Source organism: Rhipicephalus sanguineus, chromosome 6 (genome assembly GCF_013339695.2).
Source record: "Rhipicephalus sanguineus isolate Rsan-2018 chromosome 6, BIME_Rsan_1.4, whole genome shotgun sequence".
Classification (NCBI taxonomy): Eukaryota; Metazoa; Arthropoda; class Arachnida; order Ixodida; family Ixodidae; genus Rhipicephalus; species Rhipicephalus sanguineus.
The window spans coordinates 168,618,092-168,639,442 of NC_051181.1; the positions used below are offsets into that span (position 1 = coordinate 168,618,092).

The window sequence follows — 21,351 nt, forward strand, 5'->3', positions numbered from 1 at the left end:
ATTGCAATGAAGGCAGTAGACACAGGGCTCGAATAAGAGACAAAGTGTGATCACTGCCCGCACTTCTAATAACCCCTTGTAGTAGGCAAACCCGTGTTGAGGTGTGTCGACTCCTACCCCTAAAACACCCTCATGTGAATTGCCTTAATTACATGCCACTTGAAACAAGCTACCAGCAGTGTTTCTGAAACAGACGAATATCAGCCAACGAATCGCCGCCACACTTGGTCGCTACCGTTTGGCCTAGAAGTCGGGAGCCTCTGCAGAAACTGCGTTTTCCCATCGAGCCAACTAGCACAACAGAAGCTGCACCAACACCGTGCATGGAGTTATGGCTTGAATGGAATGCATGCGTGAGCACTGCTTTGTTTGTGGAATAATCCTTGGTGTGTGGCTGTGACTTTGGTGGCCCCAAGATGAAAATGAACATGTTTTGATGCGCTGGCGGTGCGATTATTGGTGATAGACACCGTCAAACCTGAGACTGGCGCAGTTTGGCACAAATTATGTAGATTTTATCAGGATGACACAGTAAATTCAATTTGGTGCACTTTCGCATAATTGGCGCAGGAGTGGAAACACTGCTATAGTGATCTCAAGAAGTTCCAGAGAAATCACCAAAAGCAGATGTGCTAATATACCGTGGGTGACGTATTACAGGCAAACTTGGACTGGGAGACTGCAACGGCCAACTTTAGCCCTGCCACGCACCACTTGAACACAGGTGGTTAGCATAAAAATCACGCAGAGCAGCATACCACACATAGAAAAACTCTGTAATCTGTGGGAGCTCGCCCATTGCCAGGTTGATATCAAAGTAACACATGGTGCACACTAGTGACGTGCGTGGCCAACTCACTTGGTTTGGAGGTGGCAGCCAACGCACTGCTGGGGGAGTCTGTTGATTTTCTGTAATGACTTATTTTATTCTGTCCCTCACGATAAACTTTCTGCACGTGTCAGAAAGTGCACCGAAGAGTGTGGCACCACTGCTTTCGAAAATGTGGCAGGTGTGACCGATGATGCGTTTTTATCATTACTTCAATTTCATTTAAAAGTCACCTGCGTCAGTTAGAGCAATAAATTTTATGTACGAAGAAAAGCCATTTGTATTGGATCATGTGTTGCCCCTGTCCTTTACAAAATATTTTTACCTAGTGTTGTCCATGCCTTGCACCAGCATCTTAATGTTGCCGCGACAAACTCGTTAAACATTCCTGTCTTTCCTTTCTCTGCTGTTCTTTCCTTAATGGAAAGGATGTTTAACGAGTTTTTCAATACATTTGGTGATTTTTTAATCGTTTTATAGCAGAAGTCCATAGGTTCACGTCAGTTCACTGTTGATGACGTTTTAGCAGTCTTTAGCCACCACAGGAGCGGACTAGTGTTTACTCATCAGTTGTCTTCCGCAAACTTCTTGCAGTTTTTAGATATCATCACTCTGAAGAGGGGTCACACCTGCTGGAATTACTTGCCAAATGCAAAGAAGGAATTGCTGTCGTACAGGTCAGTACATTCTGTGTCATCACACAGTGCAGACAAGTTTTTCGCGACAACTGGACTGCCTGTCTTCAGCTGAGTTGTCCCACTTGCTCATAACGCCTGTTGCTGAGTCATTCCTTCCAAAAAAGATGAGTGGAGAGCCAAGAAAAGGGGCTGAACTAGCGCAGAGAACCAGAAGGCCAGAGGTCGTCTGACGCAAGTGGCGCCAACATCGATAGACTGTCTGATGCAACAGACGTCAACACCAGCGAGGTGTCTGATCCAACGGGTGCCAGTCTCAAGCAACCCCCGGCAACTCGTGCAATGCGTCTGATGCAACCGACGGAAATTTCTCACGCAACGTGCGCCAAGCCCTCTCATCCATGGATCCGATTCCAGCCAGCGACCAACGGCAGTTCCTGATTCGAGGCTCCGAACTACTGGCTGATGCAAGGAATCGGCCAGGGCTATAGAAGAACCAAGCTGTGCGGAGAGGGGGACAGCGAACGAAGAAATCCCGGATCGTCGTCGCACCTCAGTGCAAGCCCCATAAGCTGTCGGCCCCAGTGCCGACTATGTAACGCCTCTGTTTATATGTATATAAATTTGCCTTAACTCACCGTCGCCTTGTCCGCTCCATATATCAGCTCTGCGCAGAAGCAGCCGCAAGGTGAGACACCCGATACCCAACAGTGGATGGCAGCTGTGGGATCGGCTGGCGTCAGCTACCTCGATGCGGTGAGTGCCTGATGTTTTCCCCTCAGTTCACTAGACTTCTCTAGCACAGGTGTAGTTTAGAGAAGGTTGTGTGAAGCATTGGAGTGAGCTTTGATTGTTTCGAGCCAAGAAGGAGCGCTTTGAAACCAAAGTTAATGCGGAGGGTGTAAACACGGCAGGTTGAGAATTGCTTGCATGTCTTTCTAGTAGACTTATAGGGGGTACGGCAAGTAGATTCTAACGAAGCCAAATAGCAAGAGGCTAGTGTGAACGATGGAGAACCTTAAGGTGAAGGAACTCATCGAAAATTGTGAAGAACTCGGCCTTACTCTGTGCAGTGCGAAACGAAAGCAAGCAATCCTTGAGATTATGCAGAAGGAGGGAGTAATGGCTGAAGAAGTCGATGAGGCCTGGGCAGATATCAAAGAACGCCGCGAGGGGGCCGAAAGAAGAGAATTCCGTGAGCGCGAGGAGGCCGAAAGACGAGAACGCCGTGAGCGTAAAGAGGCAGAAAGGCAAGAACGCCGCGAGCGCGAAGAGCACCTCGAGTTGAAAAGAATAGAATTGGCGCTCCGACAGGGTTCACAGGCGCCTAGCGTAGCTTCTGCGACGGTTCAGGCCAGCGATCATAGAATTCGGGACCAACAGTACCGTTCGTAGTAGGCGAGGACATGGCGAAGTATCTCGTAAAGTTCGAACACGTCTGCGATAGAAATGGCATCGAGCGGTCTCTTTGGGCACAGAACCTGTTAGCTCTGCTTCCTGAGGAAGTATCTGACGTGATAACGTGTTTGTCGAGGGAGGCGTTTGAGAGCTATGACGAGGTTAAGGAGGCTCTCTTGAGAAGATATAAATTGTCACCCGAGGCTTTCCGGCAAAGGTTCCGGTATGCAAAAAGGGGGAATGAGTCACATGTTGACTTTGCGTTTCGTCTTAAAGCCGATTTAATTGAATGGCTCAAGGGCGAAGATGTCTATGACGATCGCGATAAAGTGGTAGAGTGCGTAGCATTGGAGCAATTCTACCGCTGTATCGAGGATGACGTCAAGCTTTGGCTGCAGGATCAGCTTGGAGAAGTACAGCTGAACAAGGCAGCAGAGTTAGCTGAAGAGTACTACACTCGTAGAAACTTGCACAGTAGGGCAGCGCGTGTTGAAAAAGCTGAGAGAAAAGAGGGTTTTTCAAAGAAACCGGATGACCGGAAACCTGCTCCGCACCGTAATTTCAGAAAAGACTCGTCTTGTACGAAGGAGACTGTGAGGGAAGGGCAAACGGAAGCGCAGAAGTCGAGTGAGCTTCCCAAACAGCACACTGATACTACACGGGCGTTTGAGTCACGGAAGCCGCTAATCTGTTACAATTGCAAAAAAGAAGGGCACATCGTAGTAAACTGTAAACAAAAGGTTGCTTTTGCAACAATTCGGGAATCAGAAAAGAACATGCAGTTGTTAGAAACGTATATTCAGGAGATTAGCGTCAATGGGAAAACGTGTCGAGCACCGAGACTCAGTGGCAACTATGGACGTTGTCCATCCTTCATTAGTGTCTTCGAATGACTTGACAGGAGAATCCGCATGGATCAGGCAAGTCGCCGAGGAGCAGAGCCCTTGCTTACCGATCACTACGGTGATCATTGAAGGCTCTTTTTGTAAGCTTTACACCGAAGCGGCTGTGTCTGCCGCTCTTCTAGGAGCACCTTCTCAAAAAGCAGGGTAAATCGTTCTTTTCCAGCTTTGCGTACATGGCCCTCATGCAACACCACCTGCAAAAGCGGCCCAGCTGCGTGAACCCCAGCTGCGTGACCTTGGCAGAGAGTCGACTGAGCCTCGCACAGAAAACTCTCGGGGTGGGTTGCTCGAGCCGCCTGCAGCAGAAGCGAGTAGCGTCGTCTGCATCGGCGGAGAAACCGAAGTGGCGCCGTTGGGCGAGACGGGCAATACGCTCAAGCCTGTAGGAGAAAGTTGGTGTGAGCTGTCCAGAGTTTATTGAGCAACGCTGATTCGAGAGCAGCCTGAAGACATCTCGATAAAAGCGCTAATGGAAAGTGTAAAATTAGCAATAAAGAAAAAGAATATTTCTTTTTATGAGAAATCTTGGCTATTGTATCGTAGCTACACAGATGTACAAGGTCGCAAGTATGAGCAAGTCTTGATACCACAAAAGTATTGTCGCCAGCTATTGGAACTTCCACACGAAAATGCGTGGGCAGGGCATCTCGGCTTGAAAAAGACCAAGGCTAGGATTTCCCTTGAGTTTTACTGGCTGAAATGCTGGAAAGACACTGGAGACTTTGTGTGCTCTCGTGACACTTGTCAGAGGGTGGGGAAATCTACGGACAAGTGGAAGGCGCCCATGAAGCTTGTGCCAGTTATAACAGAACCTTTTCGGTGCCTAGTAATCGACATTCTTGGGCCCTTGCGGGAGTCAAGGCAAGGTTGTCGATACATCCTGACGGCCTTCTGTGTAGCAACGAAATTTCCAGAAGCGGTACCCCTTAGGGAGCTCAATTCTCCAGACGTCGTGGACGCTTTGCTCTCGATATTCGCGCGTGTCGGATTTCCTTCTGAAATTCAGTGTGACAATGGCAGCGTCTTCACCAGTTGCTTTACCTCTACCTTTTTGGATAAATGTGGAATTAAGGTGGTGCACAGCTCGATCCATCATCCACAATCTAATCCGGTAGAGCGTAGGCATTCAGTTCTGAAACGTATACTGAGAGCTCTTTGTTATGAGCACAAATGCGACTGGGAAGCATGTATTCCTCCCGCCATGTTTGCTTTGAGGTCTGCTCCTCATGAGCTTTAGCCCCGCAGAGCTTGTATATGGCCGGAGCTTAAGAACACCTTTGCAAATGCTACGCGAATCTTGGGAGGGATATGATGAGGACCCAAATGTAGTTGCTTATGTTCCCGACCTCCTTCAGAGGCTCGGAAAAACAAAAGATCTTGTGGAGAGCCACATGAAGAGAGCGCAAGTATTGTCGAAAGAATACTATGACAAATCAGCAAAAAAACGTACCTTCGAAGTGGGAAGTCAGGTAATGTTGCTGCGGCCTTCCAAGAAGAACAAGCTGGAGGTTCATTGGGAGGGGCCCGCTTAAGTAATATCGAAGCTTTCCGATACCAACTATGAAGTGAAATTAGGAAAGCGGTCTAACAAAATTTATCACAGCAACTTGACGAAACCGTACGTTCAACGTCAGGCAATCGTAAATCGCTTTTTGAATGCTTCAGAGGAGGAAGGAGCAGAAATTCTGACTTCTAGCGATGTAAGCGAAAGGGGTTCAGAGGTAATGTTGGAACAGTTGAACCTGGAGCCAAGGTTAAGTCAAGCCCAGAAGGAGGACTTGAGAAGGATTGTTTCTAAGTTTAAAGACATATTTTCCAGCCGTCTCGGAAAAACGACTGTTAAGCACGACATTGAGCTAACATGAGGAACGCCGTAGGGGAATGCCGATGAGTGCAGACGCATGCACATCGAGCTCCGTATGTTCTCGTATTTTCTGTACGGTCCAACCCCTTGAATTGTCCAGAATTTGCCACCAGCGTGTAGGGGAAGTGCTCCGGTGTCGGTGGACTCCAGTTTCACTGAAATTGGACCATTTTTCCTGCTTTTACGGCCACTTCATTCGCCCATGTGGAGCCTTCGCTGCCTCTAGCGTCCAGTAGAGAAGCGGCGGCGGCGACGCCGGGAGACGCTCGCCCGAAGAGGACAACCACGGCGTTGCCGCAGTAGCTGACGGCAATGGACTTGACTGGGGAGTCGCAAACAGCGTCCGTACGACAATCCGAACCGGGTTTGGGTGAAGAAGTCATGGACTTCGCCGCGCGAAACCGGGATGAAGCAGCACTACCTGGGAACTGCAACGCGGCGTCCGCGCACGCCGACGCAGATTTTTCCTCCCCAACGGAGACTGACCACACAGAGGAGGGATGGCAAATATCCCAATCGCTCAGAGTGAAGAAGAAACAGGCGAAGGAGCGGAAATTTCAACAAGCAGGGGACTTCTCCGCAGACAGCAGACCTACGACGGACAACCAGCCAAAGCGCCGGGGTTGACCTACAAGACAGAGGGCCCCAGCACTACCCAAGGACGATCTGAAAGTAGTCTTCCGACCTCACCAGGGACTGCCTCTGAAGAATGTGACCACCCAAGCAATCTCCGACGCTATAGTGGAGGCTTGCCAAGAAAAAGTCAGGTGGGATCAATTTATTCTCCGCATCCGACCAGGGTCCAACATTGCACTAGCGTCGACTCCATACACGACCGTCGCGATGGCGATGAGAGGCGTCACGTCTTTAAATATCAACGGAAGACCACACCCGGTCAACGTCTACGTTACGGCAGGTGAAGGAACCAGAAAAGGTGTTATTCACGGTATAGAGCCGCACACCCCGTCTGAGACCGTCAAAGCGAGCATCCGTTTTCGCACCCAGAGCATAACGCTAGTCGACGCTCGGATGTTGGGAGACTCTCAGAGTGCCATCTTGACTTTCTTCGGGGACATTCTACCGAGATATGTTTACTACAGAGGAGGTGAGAAGGAGTGTATTCCTTTCCGTAACACCGTCCAATTCTGCCGAGTGTGTGGGGAGGTTGGCCACCGCACCGACGTGTGTCCGCAGCCAGACTCACCCGTGTGCCGTACCTGTGGCATGCGCAACGCAGAAGTAAACCATAACTGCACTCTGACATGCGCAATTTGCACGGGAAACCATATCACTGGAGACCGCAGTTGTCTGAAACGCCTCAAGCCTATTCGCAAGCAATCAGCGAAACCACCCAAGAAACCACACAAGGCAGGCCCTCGCTGGTTCCAGTCGGAGGAAGAGGAATCAGAATGGGATTACGGACGAGGCGGGGCCCGAAAGATCCGTTCCAGGACCCGCACGCCATCGAAAAACCGTGCCGCAGAGACATGACAACCAGGACAGCGGCATCCAAAGTCGACGTCAACGTCGAAAGCAATCTGCCAGGACAATACGAACGCGCAAGCCCTTCCGAGAAGCAAGCCACCGGGGGCATACCCTGCACATAGCAACCCACAGGCAGACGCGGTAAGCTATGCGCAAGCCGCATCTCCCACTACCAAACATAAACCTGTTACACCACCGATCACAGAACACCCAGAATACAAGAGGGTAGTAGCTGAGAACAGACAACTTAGAACAGAACTACAGGAGGTTAAGTCTAGAATGGCGCACCTAGAGTCACTACTAAACCAGTCGAGTAACACGACTGGTTTGTCCAACAAATCCAATTTTTAGGACACAATGTCAGTGCCAGAGGATTGTCTCCTCTTGAGTCCAAACTGCACGCTATTGTTAATGCACCTGCTCCTGCAGATTGTAAATCCTTACATTCATTTCTTGGTCTCACTGGCTATTACCCAAAGTTCATTCCCCATTATGCTGACGTTGAACCACTGCACTCCATGTTGTGTAAAGGCATAACATTTAACTGGTCGCATGAAGCCAATTCGGCATTCAACAATATCAAAGAAGTACTAGCTGAAAACCCAGCCATTCAACTCTTTGATGAGAAGCTTCATATAGTCATAACGACTGATGCTTCCAACATAGGATTGGGTGCTGTGTTTCACTAACGCAAAAGCAACTAGTTAGTTACAACTGCTTTTGCTTCAAGAACTTTGTCACCTGCTGAACGCAGATATTCTACTGGTGAGCGTGAAGCCCTAGCATGCCTCTTTGCTTGCGAGAAATGGCATGCATACCTATGGGGCAGACATTTTACATTACGCACTGATCATCAAGCACTTGCTACATTACTTTCTCCTGGATCAGAGGGCCGACACTCATTACGCATTTCACACTGGTGTGCCAGACTTTTGTACTACAACTTCACTGTACAGTACTGCAAAGGTTCAAATAATGTTGTAGTGGATGCACTTTCTCGCTTGCCTTTGCAACTTCCAGTTTTTCCAGACTTGGAAGAAGAGATAATCTCTCTTATCACTCCATGCATAAGTAAAGCTGATTTACAGGCAGCAACAGCTGAAGATATTACTTTGCAACAAGTGCTTCCATACATTGCTAACGGCTGGCCAGAAAAGAAATCTCTGCAGCTAGAACTACTGCCCTACTTTGCAATAAGAAATGAACTGTCCTGTGTAGACAACTTAGTTTTCCGCGCAGATAGTCAACATTCCTGCTTAATTGTGCAATAGACTCGTACAGCTGGCTCATCAAGTCACCTTGGAATTGTTAGGACTAAGCAACAACTTAGAGAAAGATACTGGTGGCCTGGCTTAGATAGCCAAGTTGAACGTGCAGTTCGCAACTGCATCGTGTGCCAAACAGCAGATAAATCAGGCAAACCTGTTTTTGCACCCTTACAGCCTGTCCTGTGGCCAAATAAACCTTGGAAAAAGCTAGACATGGACATTGTTGGTCCACTCGAATGTGCTCCTTTCGACTGCAGATTTGCAATTACATTAATTGACTACCACTCTAGGTGGCCTAACGTTTGCTTTACCCATGCAGTCACTTCTGAAGGCTTTCCAGAGGCAATCGTCGCAGACAACGGTCCCCAGTTTAACTCTCAAATATTTGAGAAGTTCCTCTCCAACAGAGGTATCCAGCATCTTTGCCCTTCGAACTACTATCCACAAGCTAACGGTCAAGTTGAACGATTCAAACGCATTTTGAAAAGAGCAAATTCAGCTCGCTCAACTTGAATGCCGCCCACTGAAACAAGCTGCAACAGAGTACTTAGGCACGTATCGCTTTACGCCTCAAGCTACTAAAGGCTTGTTGCCTGCACAACTTCTGCATAATCGCCAACCGCGTTCTGGAATTGACATTGCAGGGTTACACCCAAACTCTTCCGCTCCTTCGCCAAGTTTGGATCCTGTGAGAACACGAGTATTTCACAAGCAACAGGCAACTAAGCAACGCATTGATTCTAAGCGTGGAGCAAAACCTCCTAAGCTACAGGTGGGCCTCAGAGTTAAAGTTCGTCTGCCAGGGAAACAGAATAAATACAGAGGTCCCTATACAATTCTTAGTCAAACTGGATCCAATTCCTTTCGCCTTAGTGATGGCAACGTCTGGAATGCATCAAAGCTGGTAGTTGTTCATGCTGAGCAGAACGCAACTCCACAGCAGAATTCATGTCCTCCACTTAACACATCGTCCATGCATCAACATAATTCCTCCCCACCTCTATGCTCTTCTGCAGCTCCACAGTTAGTGCGACTTCCACTAACCACCTTGCAGGCACCTTCACAACAATCGGCTGATGTGCCCAGCCCCAATGCAACGTTTCTCGAAGGGGGGATAGATATGTCAGCTACGGACACTCAAGAAACCTTGCCGCATTCTCTATCTGACAATGAGCATGTAGGTGAGCCCCAAGGCTCAAACTCTTGTGAGCTAGATAAGGTTCCATCGGTGAACCCTTACCTAACCCTCCCCTTCGTCCCAAACGGCACTGTAAAAAGCTGGCACGTCACAAGGATTACCGTTCCTTGATTATATACACATTTTCCTCATAATACTATTTTTCATATACTACTAATTACTACTTACAATATATTTTCATACCTCATTTTACTGCATAATCCCGAGTTTCTGGAACATGTAATGGTGACTGACACTAAGTTTTTAATTACTACTTATACCGGTTCATAAATGGGCTCATGCAATGAAAATCCATTATATCAAATTTAGTCAAACTACTTGAACTCTGGTCACATAAAACCATCCTAATAAAGAATACATTCCTACATGTGATAACTATTGTATAATTATGTTAATTATTTTTGCAAATTTTTCGACACAAAATTTTTGCAACGGTTGTGCACCAAAGCATTTGACTGCATTGTTACTAGTCAGGTCTTACACATGTTACTGTATGCAAAGTTTCAGTGCCTTACCAGTGTATAATGTTCTATACAGAGTACTACTGCAACTGCCTCCTGTGGGGCTAGTTCTGTATAATTTGATCACATTCTCTTGTACAGATACGCAAGAGTTTACGTCTCGTTTCCTTTCTAGGGGGAGATGATGTGGTGTCGCGCATTCCATGCTTTTGCCCAGTTTAGGTTTCTAAAGGTATGGTACAGAGCGCCACACGATGGGTATTTCTTGTATCATTTCCTGTAAACAATGTTTATATGCTCTCTGTCAATAAATAGAGTGCCCTCCCCATTCTCGACCTTGTCTGACCTACGTAGCGTGCGCTCCGGTGCGATAGCGGCCTCCTTTGTTCCACCGGACGGTGTATCCGGTGGCGACATAACATATACAAAGCGAAAAAAATTAAAACAGGTCTTCTGAAGCATGTTCTAAAGCATGAGAGAAGTGCGCGCTCGCATGTGCCCCACTTCAGTTTACTTGCGACGAAGACACCCTAGATCGGCGAGCACTGCATGCTGATTTCGAACGCTGTGAGCGGGGTCGCTCACTTTCCAGTCATTTCTTCAGTAGCAGAATGGCAGTGAGGAATAAAAAAAAAAGAAATAAGAAGTAGTATGACGCCTTGTGGTCAGCTTTTCACACGGCAACCTTTTCTGGCACCGTTTTCTGCAGCTACGACCGCCTACGATGAACCTATGCCTTGGAACGCAAGAAGTCATAAAATGCAATAAGCGATGACCGTGATAACCTTTCGGTGCACAAAAGCTCACCGCGCCGATGCCACAGTGTTCCGAAAAATGTCTCGTCTTTTCGGTAACGGCAGAGACCGGTCGATCAATGATTACGACTTCCGCGCGATTGCAGCGATGCCTTCCCGGATAAGCATCAGAAGAGAGCGAAGGCGATGTGGCAGCCGGCGATGAACGTACGTGTCATTATGACTTATCGCCGACAACCTTATCACAGTCATCTGCAGCTATACGCGCGGCTGCACGTGTGGTGCAAACTGTTCGGATTGACGGCGGTACGAGCAGTACAAGCGCGATGCTGTTGTTCGCAAGTTCACCGCCGCAGCGCCATGCCAGATAAAGTGCGCATCGCTTCGTGGAAACGAAAGTAGCTCGCTGGTGTTGAGCGGCACGGGCACCGAGAAACATCAATTCACTTACAGCGAGCGTATACTTCATGTTTTATTAGGCGACAACTACGGCGACAAACCAAGCCAACGCCTCCAGGGTGTCTACCGAGTTGACATTTCTGAATTCCCTGAGTTTTCAATGTTTTCCCCGAGTGTTTTTGCTAAAATTCTCTGAGTGAAACAGAACTTTGTTTTATGTCAAGATGGGTAGAGACCATATCGCTCGGTGACGTCACTCTCTAATATGCACATTAGAAAATGAAAACGACTTAATCCCATTTGAATAGTACACAGAACAAATAAACCTCAATATATCGAAGTTGGTAAAATCGGCAACTCACTTCGTCATATCAAAACTTCGTTAAAGTGAAATTCGACCTTTCATGCAAGGCATAGTTACCGAAGGATTAATCTTAAACTGAAAATGCCACAAGAATGCTCGACTAATATGGCAACATGAAAAAACTTTTTTTTTTACTTTTTGCGTGAAAAAAAATCAATTTTGTTGAGCCTGAGATGCAGCAATCACAGTTAGATGCCTTGCCAGAGTGTCACATGTAAAGGCGAAACAAATGCGGGTTTAATGCAACTGTGGAATTGTGCTTGTTCTGCTGCTGCGGGTTGTTCAAATCCTCGCGCATTGCCCAGAGCAATGCAACGCCTTTGCTATCATGTTGCCCACCCGAACCATTTGCTCTCCATGAATGCACAACATCGAAAACCATACCACGTTAAAAAAAACAGTCACAGTTCCACTGCGAGAGCAAAATAGTAAATCCGATAGCAACAAAGAGGAATTTTATACGAATATAGGCTAGCAGCTCGCTCCTTCAGGAAACGCAGCCGCTGCACTAAGAGAAGTGCCCTATCTATGGCTCAGGGGCGGATTCAGGTACATAATGGGGGGGGGGGGTACAAAGGCTGAAGCCACCGCTCAGCAGTGCATTTTGGTGGGTCACGCATATTTACAACAGCCCAGAGTAGATTATGGCGGTGCCTAAGAAGCCTTCGTTGTAAATGTGCATAGGGAAGCAGGGAAGGGCCGAGCGATGAGAGAGGTAGAGAGCAGGGACAAGATTCTCTTTACCCTTCTTGGGCAGTGGCAGGCAAAGCAACCTGACAAAGGGGGCAAACTCAACAGGCAGCCTGACAAAGGAAGTGGACGACCGGCACTGAAGGGCGGGGACGATCGCCGCTACCCCCCAACCCCTGGGATCTGCCACTCCTATTGCTTCAACGCAAATTTTTCAATTAGAGCACAACACCTACAAAGGTATGAGCCATCTGCTGACCCCACTAAAGATACCGCAACGCACGCGACCACACCCGCTAGTACAAAGTATGCACTTCCTGTCGGACTCACGCAGCCCCCTCCCCCAACCTTCCCAATGCGCCGGCTCCTATCTCCATGTGCCAATCGCGCGAATGAGACGGTCGGCTCGTTTCATCCCTGCTTAAGCCCCGTTCGTCGGCAGCGCTCGCGCACTTTCACTCGCACATGGAGCATATGACACGTGGGGTGATGTAATCGCGATTTGGACTTGATAAGGAAGATCATGGCGAAGGCAAAAAATTCGCGTCGGAGTGTCTATATAATTGCTATCGCAAAAAAAAAAAGCAATATAGTTGCGGGCTAAGATCGCATGAAAGCACAACAGCCTGAATTACGGCACATCCGATTACTGGTGGAAACGTTACTGTTTTCCGACATCGCGCGCCGAATCGAGCATGTGGGACCCGTGCCGGTGTCGCGAATTTCGGTCGCCGCTATACCATGGCTCTGAAAAGTTTTGTAATTCGGCTTTGTAGCAAACATCCACGCGTGGTGTGGCTGGTAATTGCGAGCTGCAGCCCCAAAAAATTTCAGTCTACTGCCTAAAACTTGTTTCAGCAGTGCCCTCATCGGGGAAAAAAAAAAGAAAGAAAAAGGCTTTCACTTGCTCTGAATGGGCCAGTTAGTTACGCTAGCTCTCGCCTGGAAATTTATTCTATTCTTCACGGAGTCCTAAATAGCATCTTTGAAGCTCGGGATCAGAGCGAGTGAGCTCTCCGATAACAGCCAACAAGTGTTGTCTTTTTTCTCGCCGATCGGGATGGCTTGCCAGATACAAGCCTTGTCGAAGACATCCGCTTCCTGCACGATCGCGATCGCTTGCAAGATAACTCGAGCTCATTACATCTACTGCTACCGCTTCTACAACTAATCATGCTTGTTACTTGACACGCGGCGATAACAAAAACACCATATCGGGCGCTAACGCACAGCACGCGCGAGAAAGATTACAGAACTACACCGCGTACTCACAGAACACCCTGACAACATTGCGCAATACAATGTGTCGTGGTTCGCGGTTCCCGCATGCCACGCATTAGCCAGATTTTCTCCCACTTCACCGCTCCGAAGGCGATGATAGCATCGAGGTGCGCCACTTCCCCGCAGCCGCAGCTGCCGTTTGATTTGAAAAATGTGTTCACAAAATATCGAGCAAGCGCTACCGCGGCTTTAGTCTCCTTTCAATAAAGTTACTGTTGATTTTCCCTGATGGAAGCACAATTTCCCTGAGTTTTCCCTGAGAATTTCTAGACTACCCAAAATCCCTGAGAATTCCCAGTTTTCCCGGTCGGTAGACACCCTGGCCTCCTCTAGAAAGATGTCTGCCGCGTGAGCCAAAAACCTCCTGCCCTACCCTTGCCTCCTTCACTGTTTCTAATGAGGGCAGTAGCTGGCGATCCTTGCAGTGGTCGCTTGCAACACACATTTGCGCATGTGCACATTACCCCCCTCAACGTCACACCGCACCAGTCCCATTGAAAACAATAGGGCAGTACGTGGCGCCATCTCTCGACAAGCAACCACAACTCAAGGCAGGACGGCTAAAATGGAATAGCCAGCGACGCCGCAGGCATCTTTCTAGAGGAGGCGTTGCCCAAGTGCGCCGCACCTTGTCGTACAGGACTGTCAGAGCATCGCGGAGACGTAGAGTGCACGTTACTTGCAAAATGTTTGTCTTCGCCACATTGAACGAACAGGTTACTTGCCGCACCCGTGCACGGTCTGAAAGGAAGCGGACACGAAGAACGCACATATGCGTGTAATACAGCAAGCGGCCCGGCAGTGATGGCGTGAGCCGTGTAGGCAATGCGCTGCACGCAACTAGCCAGGGATGATCGGCTCCACGTGGCGGTACCGCGGCTCAGTAAAATGGAGTTTTTGCAGTTCACTGCAAAAACGGTTTAATTCACTCGTGCGCGCAGTGGGCGTCGCTTCACAAAGCGAAAAGGCTTAACGTAACACCGGAGTGGTTGATAGCACTTTTCAACAAAAATGCGCAGAAAAAAAAGCGGCTTGGTCGCTAAATGCACATTTTTGAGGGTGAGTCCATTTACAACGAGCTACTGATAAACGACCATTTTTCGCGACACCTTCGAGTTCGTTATAAACAGGTTCGACTGTAGATATATACACATCAGTTACATTTTACTAAAGTGGCTCTTTTACCCTTCAACAAATGCTGTAGTGACTACAGACAGAAATAACTTGAGCAATGCAATACAAACCCTGAGAGGGGATCGGGCTGTGATGGTCTTGATTCCATTTGCAATATTAACATCCAGAATGAAGTAGTATCGCACCTTGTTCTGGAAGGGGGGGGGGGGGGAGAAAAAGAACATTGTATTGCCATGTGCCCTTATTTCTTAATTTGATGTATTCGGGTTTCACATACAAAAACTGTTAGCCTCGCTCAATGCAAGCTGCACGGTAATGTATGGGGAGCTTTGTGATTGTTTCAGGATGCGAGCAGTCAAGTTTATTCGGGAGCTTACGCGAGCACCAGCAATAATGTTGAAAGGTTTGATCAGTGATGCATGTATAAAAGATGACACTTTCCACTGATGATCAGATTATCAATGACCGACAACTGCGATTGCCGCTATTAGTGTATGGAGTGCATTGCTTGCACTTTGAGTTACTTAACTTTCGGGGCACACATTCGTCCAACAAAGAATTTCGTCTCTACCAGTGGGACTGCCGCGTTTTTCACTGTCACTACCATGTGACATCTGGTGAAGGTTCTGCTTTGTTCCTGATCCGGATGCCCCCGTGAAGCGCTGATCCAAGCTGTGAAGAAATGACGCTAAAGACAATCCAGCTCGTTGAACTAGCCACAGGCAGCATGGACTATAGCCAGAGGCTCCTTCCCGAAAACACCAGGCAGCCCAAGACCCTGATCTCGATGGCAGAGACGATGACAGCCTCCGTGCTGCCTATGTTGATCCTGCTCCAGCAACCCAGGGAGCCGCCAACCTTCCATGGACCATCACTCAAAGGCTCGGAATGCTGGCTCAAAGCGTATGATTGGGTTGCCGCTTTCAATAAGCAAGGACAGTCTTTGCCATGTCTATTTCACCCTGAAAGAAGCCACTAAGACATGGTTTAAAAAGCAAGAGTCAACCATGGCAACATGGGGCATTTTGTGAACCAGGTGTCAGGGGTACAAGGCACGTGCCGAACAATGAAAAGTATCGATCATACGTGACGGTATGCAAGATGCAAGGAGCAGAAAATTCCTCGATGGTGTGCACCTCTGCCACGTCCACGTACGACTGCTCGAAGGAGGGCTCGTGACACGCGACCTGAGCCGTGGTGAAAAACCCAAAGAGAGAAAACAGGCATTACTATGGGACACCGTTGGAAGCCAGCATCTCAGGGGTGATGAGAGTGGCGGGTGCTGGCCCAGAGGCGCAGCACGCAGAGTCCGTGGCATAAACGTCTATCTTGGCAACAACCTGGTGCGACGGAATTGCAGCAGCCTCATCACAACAATTCCTGGAGCCCCTCCAAAGCTCCACCTTTGCGTCAGAATGGCTTGGACCCAGTACAGTCCCAGGGGCGCAACGTCAACACTGAAAGGGGCCCTGCAACACTCATCCAAGTGATCATCTAATGGCTTCAGTAAACTAGTTTATTGCCTCACGAATCGACTGATGCAAAAATTTTTACAGTTTGTCAAGTACTAGTGGAGTTACACAGAGATTTGTCGCACATTGTAATTGCTTTCTCTCGTTCCAGCGAGCGTGCTGGAAGCTAAGCAGGGAAGGATGGCACGGGGGAAAGAAGTTACGTCACGCACACATCGTGACCTTGAGCGCTTTTTCTTTTTTTTCCCTTCGAACCTGTGGCTTACTTTCAGTATGGCCATGGTAAGTATGCAGCTACGATGCTCAAACCAGCCATGATGGCCGTTAATTTGGGTATATGCCATCATTTGTAGAAAGAAGAGGGAACGATTTCTAGCTGACTTTGAGAACTAATTGTATATGTCAGGGCATATGCTGTGTTATGTGTGGCTCGCGTGTTCTCAGGAGCCTCGACGACCGATTGGCAGCGTTTTTCTGATCATGCTGTAGAAGTGCTGCAGGGCCCTTTTAAGCCAGAGACTCACTAGGAAGAAGGAACCGAGAAGGCAGCTAGGCCTAACCTCTCAACTTCTGCGATCGCCATAACGACGAGTGAGAAACTGGCAACAAGGAGATTGTCCAGTTGCGTCTGAGTGACAACGACCGTAGGAGCTCATCAAGAGCATCGACGGTGAGAACGATGTAACACGGACGACAAGGACTCAACCTAGACGCGCCGTGCCAACCATACAAACAGTAACGACGCTGCTTTACGGATGCGACAATGAGGCCAGACCACTTTTGTAGTTAGATTCATTATATCATGGTCATTATTGTTATTTGCATGTATTTGATTTGTGTAGAGTTTTTATTGTGTGAGATTTGTTGTTAGGTAAAGTTGTTTGCAGTGTCACCACTGTCTCCTGCGTTTGTCAATTCCATCCAATGCAAGCACTCCCGAGATCTGTTACACCAGGTTCTTGGCGAACTTATATGGGTCGTATGAAAGGAATGGGCACAAGCCCTACTAAAATCCCGAATGCAGCTGCTTAATGACACCGTCGCTGCATTCAGGAAAGAGATGACCTGTCATTTTTGTCACGTCAACCCGGATATCTCTGAGAAGGTGAAGATCCATTACTTCATGCATGGTGTCAAGCAGGAGCCGTTTGCAGGACTGATGTGCAAAACACTCCCAAGAGTGTAGCTGAGTTCCGTACGTACCGAACCAATGCAAATCATAAAGGCATTCGAAAGTTCGGCGTCGGCATCAACAGCATCACCATTAGGCCTATTCTTCGAGAATGATGGACAGTACCACGGCCGCTACATAAAAAAAACAGGTGCGGCCTGTTGCGTGGCGCCGAAACGGCGTCCGGGGCCTAGTTCTCCTTGCTCCCGCACTGGCGCCACCACACTGGTACAGCTGTTCACGGAGAAGCGCTTCGACAGCCGCGTTTGTACGCCCGACACTTACTGCAATCAGGCCGTAGATAACGCGTTTTATAGCTGCACATTACACGTTGAATATTGAAGTCGTTATTAGAACTGCCGATTACCCCACATATGTGAACAGTTTGCCCTAGGAGTACCAGTGTTTTGTAGAGTGGGCCTCAGTACTCTCCACGAATGCTGCCCGTTTGACTCACTGGAAATGAAAAGTGTCACTCAATTACTGAACCCCTTAATGGGCAGGCAGTCGTCGGGCAGATTCCAAGGGCTGACTTATCGGCCCACCGAAACGCACCACGAAAGCACACAACATTTAAATGTAGGTCCTGTTAGTGCGTCAACAAATGCCGGTTGTGGTCCAAAGCAAGAGTTAGAGCCAAGAGTTGACAACACAAACAAAATATATTCTCAGTTAAGGCAGTACAAGCATCACGCAAACATCCACACTCGGCAGGTATCAATTACAACTCACAACATCACTTAGATGGTGTTTAAAACAACGGGAACAAACTTACCGTGCTACAAATGCACTCTCATCCATTAGAAACTATCCAAGAACACTTAAAGGTCTTGAATATTCACCAAAACTGTGCAGCCCACAATTCTTCGACCGTTTCTGGAATATTTCTCTTCCAGGAAACACTCAAACGAACTCCAGCTCTGGTCACCGACTCTCCTAAACAGTGCTCCCACGGTGTCATCACTAGATCATCCAAGATCAACTGACCACACTACACGACTCACACGAACAACATAACTTCTTCGCCGACTTCACCATACCTTCCTACCCTCCATCGTCTCTCGTTTGGATCCTTCCCGGTTTCTCGAACATTCCAAGTGATTGTTCGGCTCGTAGCACGTAGCGCAGCGACAGCTAGGGGAAAGGGATTCGTCTCGCCGGTTTGTCTGCGGAATCGGTCGGTTCCACTTTGATGTCTTGAATTCTCCCGATCTGCACGGGTGTTAGGCTGTCGCGACCGCGACGGCGTCTTCGGAGGAGAGGGTAGGGGCTCGCCCTGGGCGCCTTTGGATGCTCGTCTTTTTTTTTTTTTTTCGTTGCGCGCACCCGTCGGGGGTAACAGTCGGCGCAGTGGCTTGATGCTGTCGTCAGTATGCGGCGGCGCGCGCCTGCTTTTAGCGCTTGTTTGCGACAGAAAGAAGTGCTCTGTTACGAATATTACGCTTCCCGACACTGTAGATCGCATGGGAATTCGTGGTACTTCACAGTAGCGTCTTTTCACACGTTCGAGTTGCACAGCGGCACGCAACAGCTTCGCGTCATCACACCGCTAGAAAAAACCGTCTGCCATACACGCGCGCACCAAGAAACCGTACTCATGCGCAGGAAAAATGAGGCAAGCTGCTCACACGCGCGGCCACACACAAGAAAGACACGAGAAATCACACGAAAATGCACATGGACACGCACAAATCCTGAAGCGACCACATAGTAACACGAACCGGCGTCTGCCTGGAGGGCCGTGCTAGTGGCGCCCTCACCCAAAACAACTGCCGCTCAGCCGACCCGCGCTCGCCCATTGACGGCGACGCGACGCAGCAGGCCGCACCTGTTTTCTTTATGTAGCGGCCGTGACAGTACTTTGCAAGCCGGTCAACCACTGTCACTGCTGTCAATGCCACATCAGTTTTCACCTCCAGAGCACTGGACAACCTAGAAGCAGCGTTGGGAGCGATTTCGCACTGACTCTGGCCTAAACAGGAAGACTTGAACCAAGCAGGTGAATTCATTTGTTTACCTCATGGGGCCGAGGAGATCTTTGCCACCCTCCCTGAATGTTATCGCAGGATTCGAAAATTTCTTCATCGTGAAGAACATCGTGTATGAGCGGGCAGTATTCAACAGCCGCTCACAGCGTGAGGGAGAAACAGCGGTGGATTTTATCACTGCCAAGCGCCTCCTCTACTTTGAGATGCCTGGCGCGTCACCACGCAATCCCCCGCCCAGCCCTCTCCCGTTTACGCGCACCGCTGCCGCTCGCGGCACCACTATCTAAAACACTACCGTGCGCCCCGCCAGCGCGCGCGTGCTTTGTGGTAGCCCATTTGGAGTTAGCATTCATTTATCGTTATTTTTACCGTAGCCCCGAATACTCCTTTTTATCGTGTGTCTTCAAGATTCAGTACTCAGTGAAAAAACCGCAATATGTGCTCACACACATTACTTTTAGAATTAAACGTTGAACTGAAAGTCAGCGCTCCTCCATTCGTCTCTTCTCATTCTAGTCTTATTCGCACCGCAGATCTCTTTTGCTATAAACCAGTGTTTCTTTTCTTTTTTTTTTGCACGAGACACCTGCAGACGCAAAACTTGAGGTACGACGGTTGAAAGTTATAGCAAGAATGGACTAGCAGGTAAATTAGCTTTCTGCAACCTTCATTTTTTTTTTCATGGGCGTGGCTCTAGAATTCAAAATAAATCTTTGCCACGAATGGGTTGATCTGCTACCAAGACGGGGACGGCCCTGATTACCCAAAACGTACTAGAATTCATTACAATACCTTGCGTACTGATGAAATAAGTGCAGATAATGTTATCAGACATTGATGTAGACAGAGAGGGGGCTTCAACCCAACCTCCAATTTTTTTTTTTAATTTTCATGTGTGTATACATACACACATACATACAAAGCACACACGAACATACATAAAGACCATTTAAGACACACACACACACACACACACGAAAAAAATTCTGGCTACGCGCAATCAGACCGAAAAACATTCCTGAAACCTGTGGACCAGTGCTTACGGCACAGTGCCACTGCAATATAACACACTTGCCTGTGCTGAAATGTGAAAGCTGCAGCGACGACTACAGGGAAGCTTTTGTAGAACTCATATGCAAAAACTGCATGAAACTTTCAAACAGTGCACTAGACAAAAGTGACAGCAATGCAGTTAATAAAATGTACAACAAACCGCTGCCACTACCAACTACGGAAGCTTAGAGGTGCTTTCTTTAAAACATGGTTAATTATGTTCTGCTTTCTGTTTATTTTTTAGTGAAGCGATTTTTACCTGACTGCAGATATGAAGAACTCTGACAACAGTGTCATGAATAGCGTAACCTTTCTTCCCTCTTCATTGCTTTAATTCCTTCATAAATGTATGTATGGCATAACGAGGCCCCTCAATTAATTCTCGACCCTTGTTTGCGATAAGAGTCCGTTTCTGCTTTATACCTACCTTTTATATTTGTTAATCTTTCGCATTTTACTTGATAACTGAGACAGCTGATATTTTTTGCACATTCCTTTTTTTATCTTAATCTAGCCGTTCATAATTTTTAGCATTATATACATCTGCATAAATCGGTGCTTGTCGTGCTTTGCATTGATGCACGTTCTTCTCTTCTTAACGTTGAAGCAATTCTTGATTTATTATTACCATTCTGTGATAATTTGTTACCTTCAACATGTCCCAATTCTGTTAGCCTGCAGTTTAGCCTGCAGAATGTTTAGCCTGCAGTTTAGCTGCAGTGAATAAACATTGCGCTATAATATTGTTTTACTTACTTTATGCCTTCATTTCAGCTTGAGAACTTGTCTATTTTCACTCTGCTGAGCTCTGCCGAGCTTTACGTGCAAAATGTTCCCACAGTTAAGCGCTGAAACCTCTTTAGAGGGACCGGCGCAGCGACTTTCTATGACGGTTCCAGCGGAGCATAGTGTCAGAAGGTAGCGCCACCTCACGGAAAGCCGGAAAAACACAGTGGCTCCGGGCGAACAATGGGAGCTCGGCCGACGTGCCAGGCATCTCA

General features: G+C 48.1%; 1 protein-coding gene across 1 annotated transcript in view; it reads right to left on the reverse strand.

Moving 5' to 3' along the window:
* The window catches only part of LOC119397704 (intermembrane lipid transfer protein VPS13A), a 1,038,245-nt gene that overhangs the window by 417,067 nt on the left and 599,827 nt on the right, over positions 1-21,351 (reverse strand). The window contains exon 49 of the mRNA XM_037665124.2: positions 14,777-14,857. Coding sequence (XP_037521052.1) covers positions 14,777-14,857 — 81 coding nt within the window. The remainder of the gene's footprint in view (positions 1-14,776; positions 14,858-21,351) is intronic.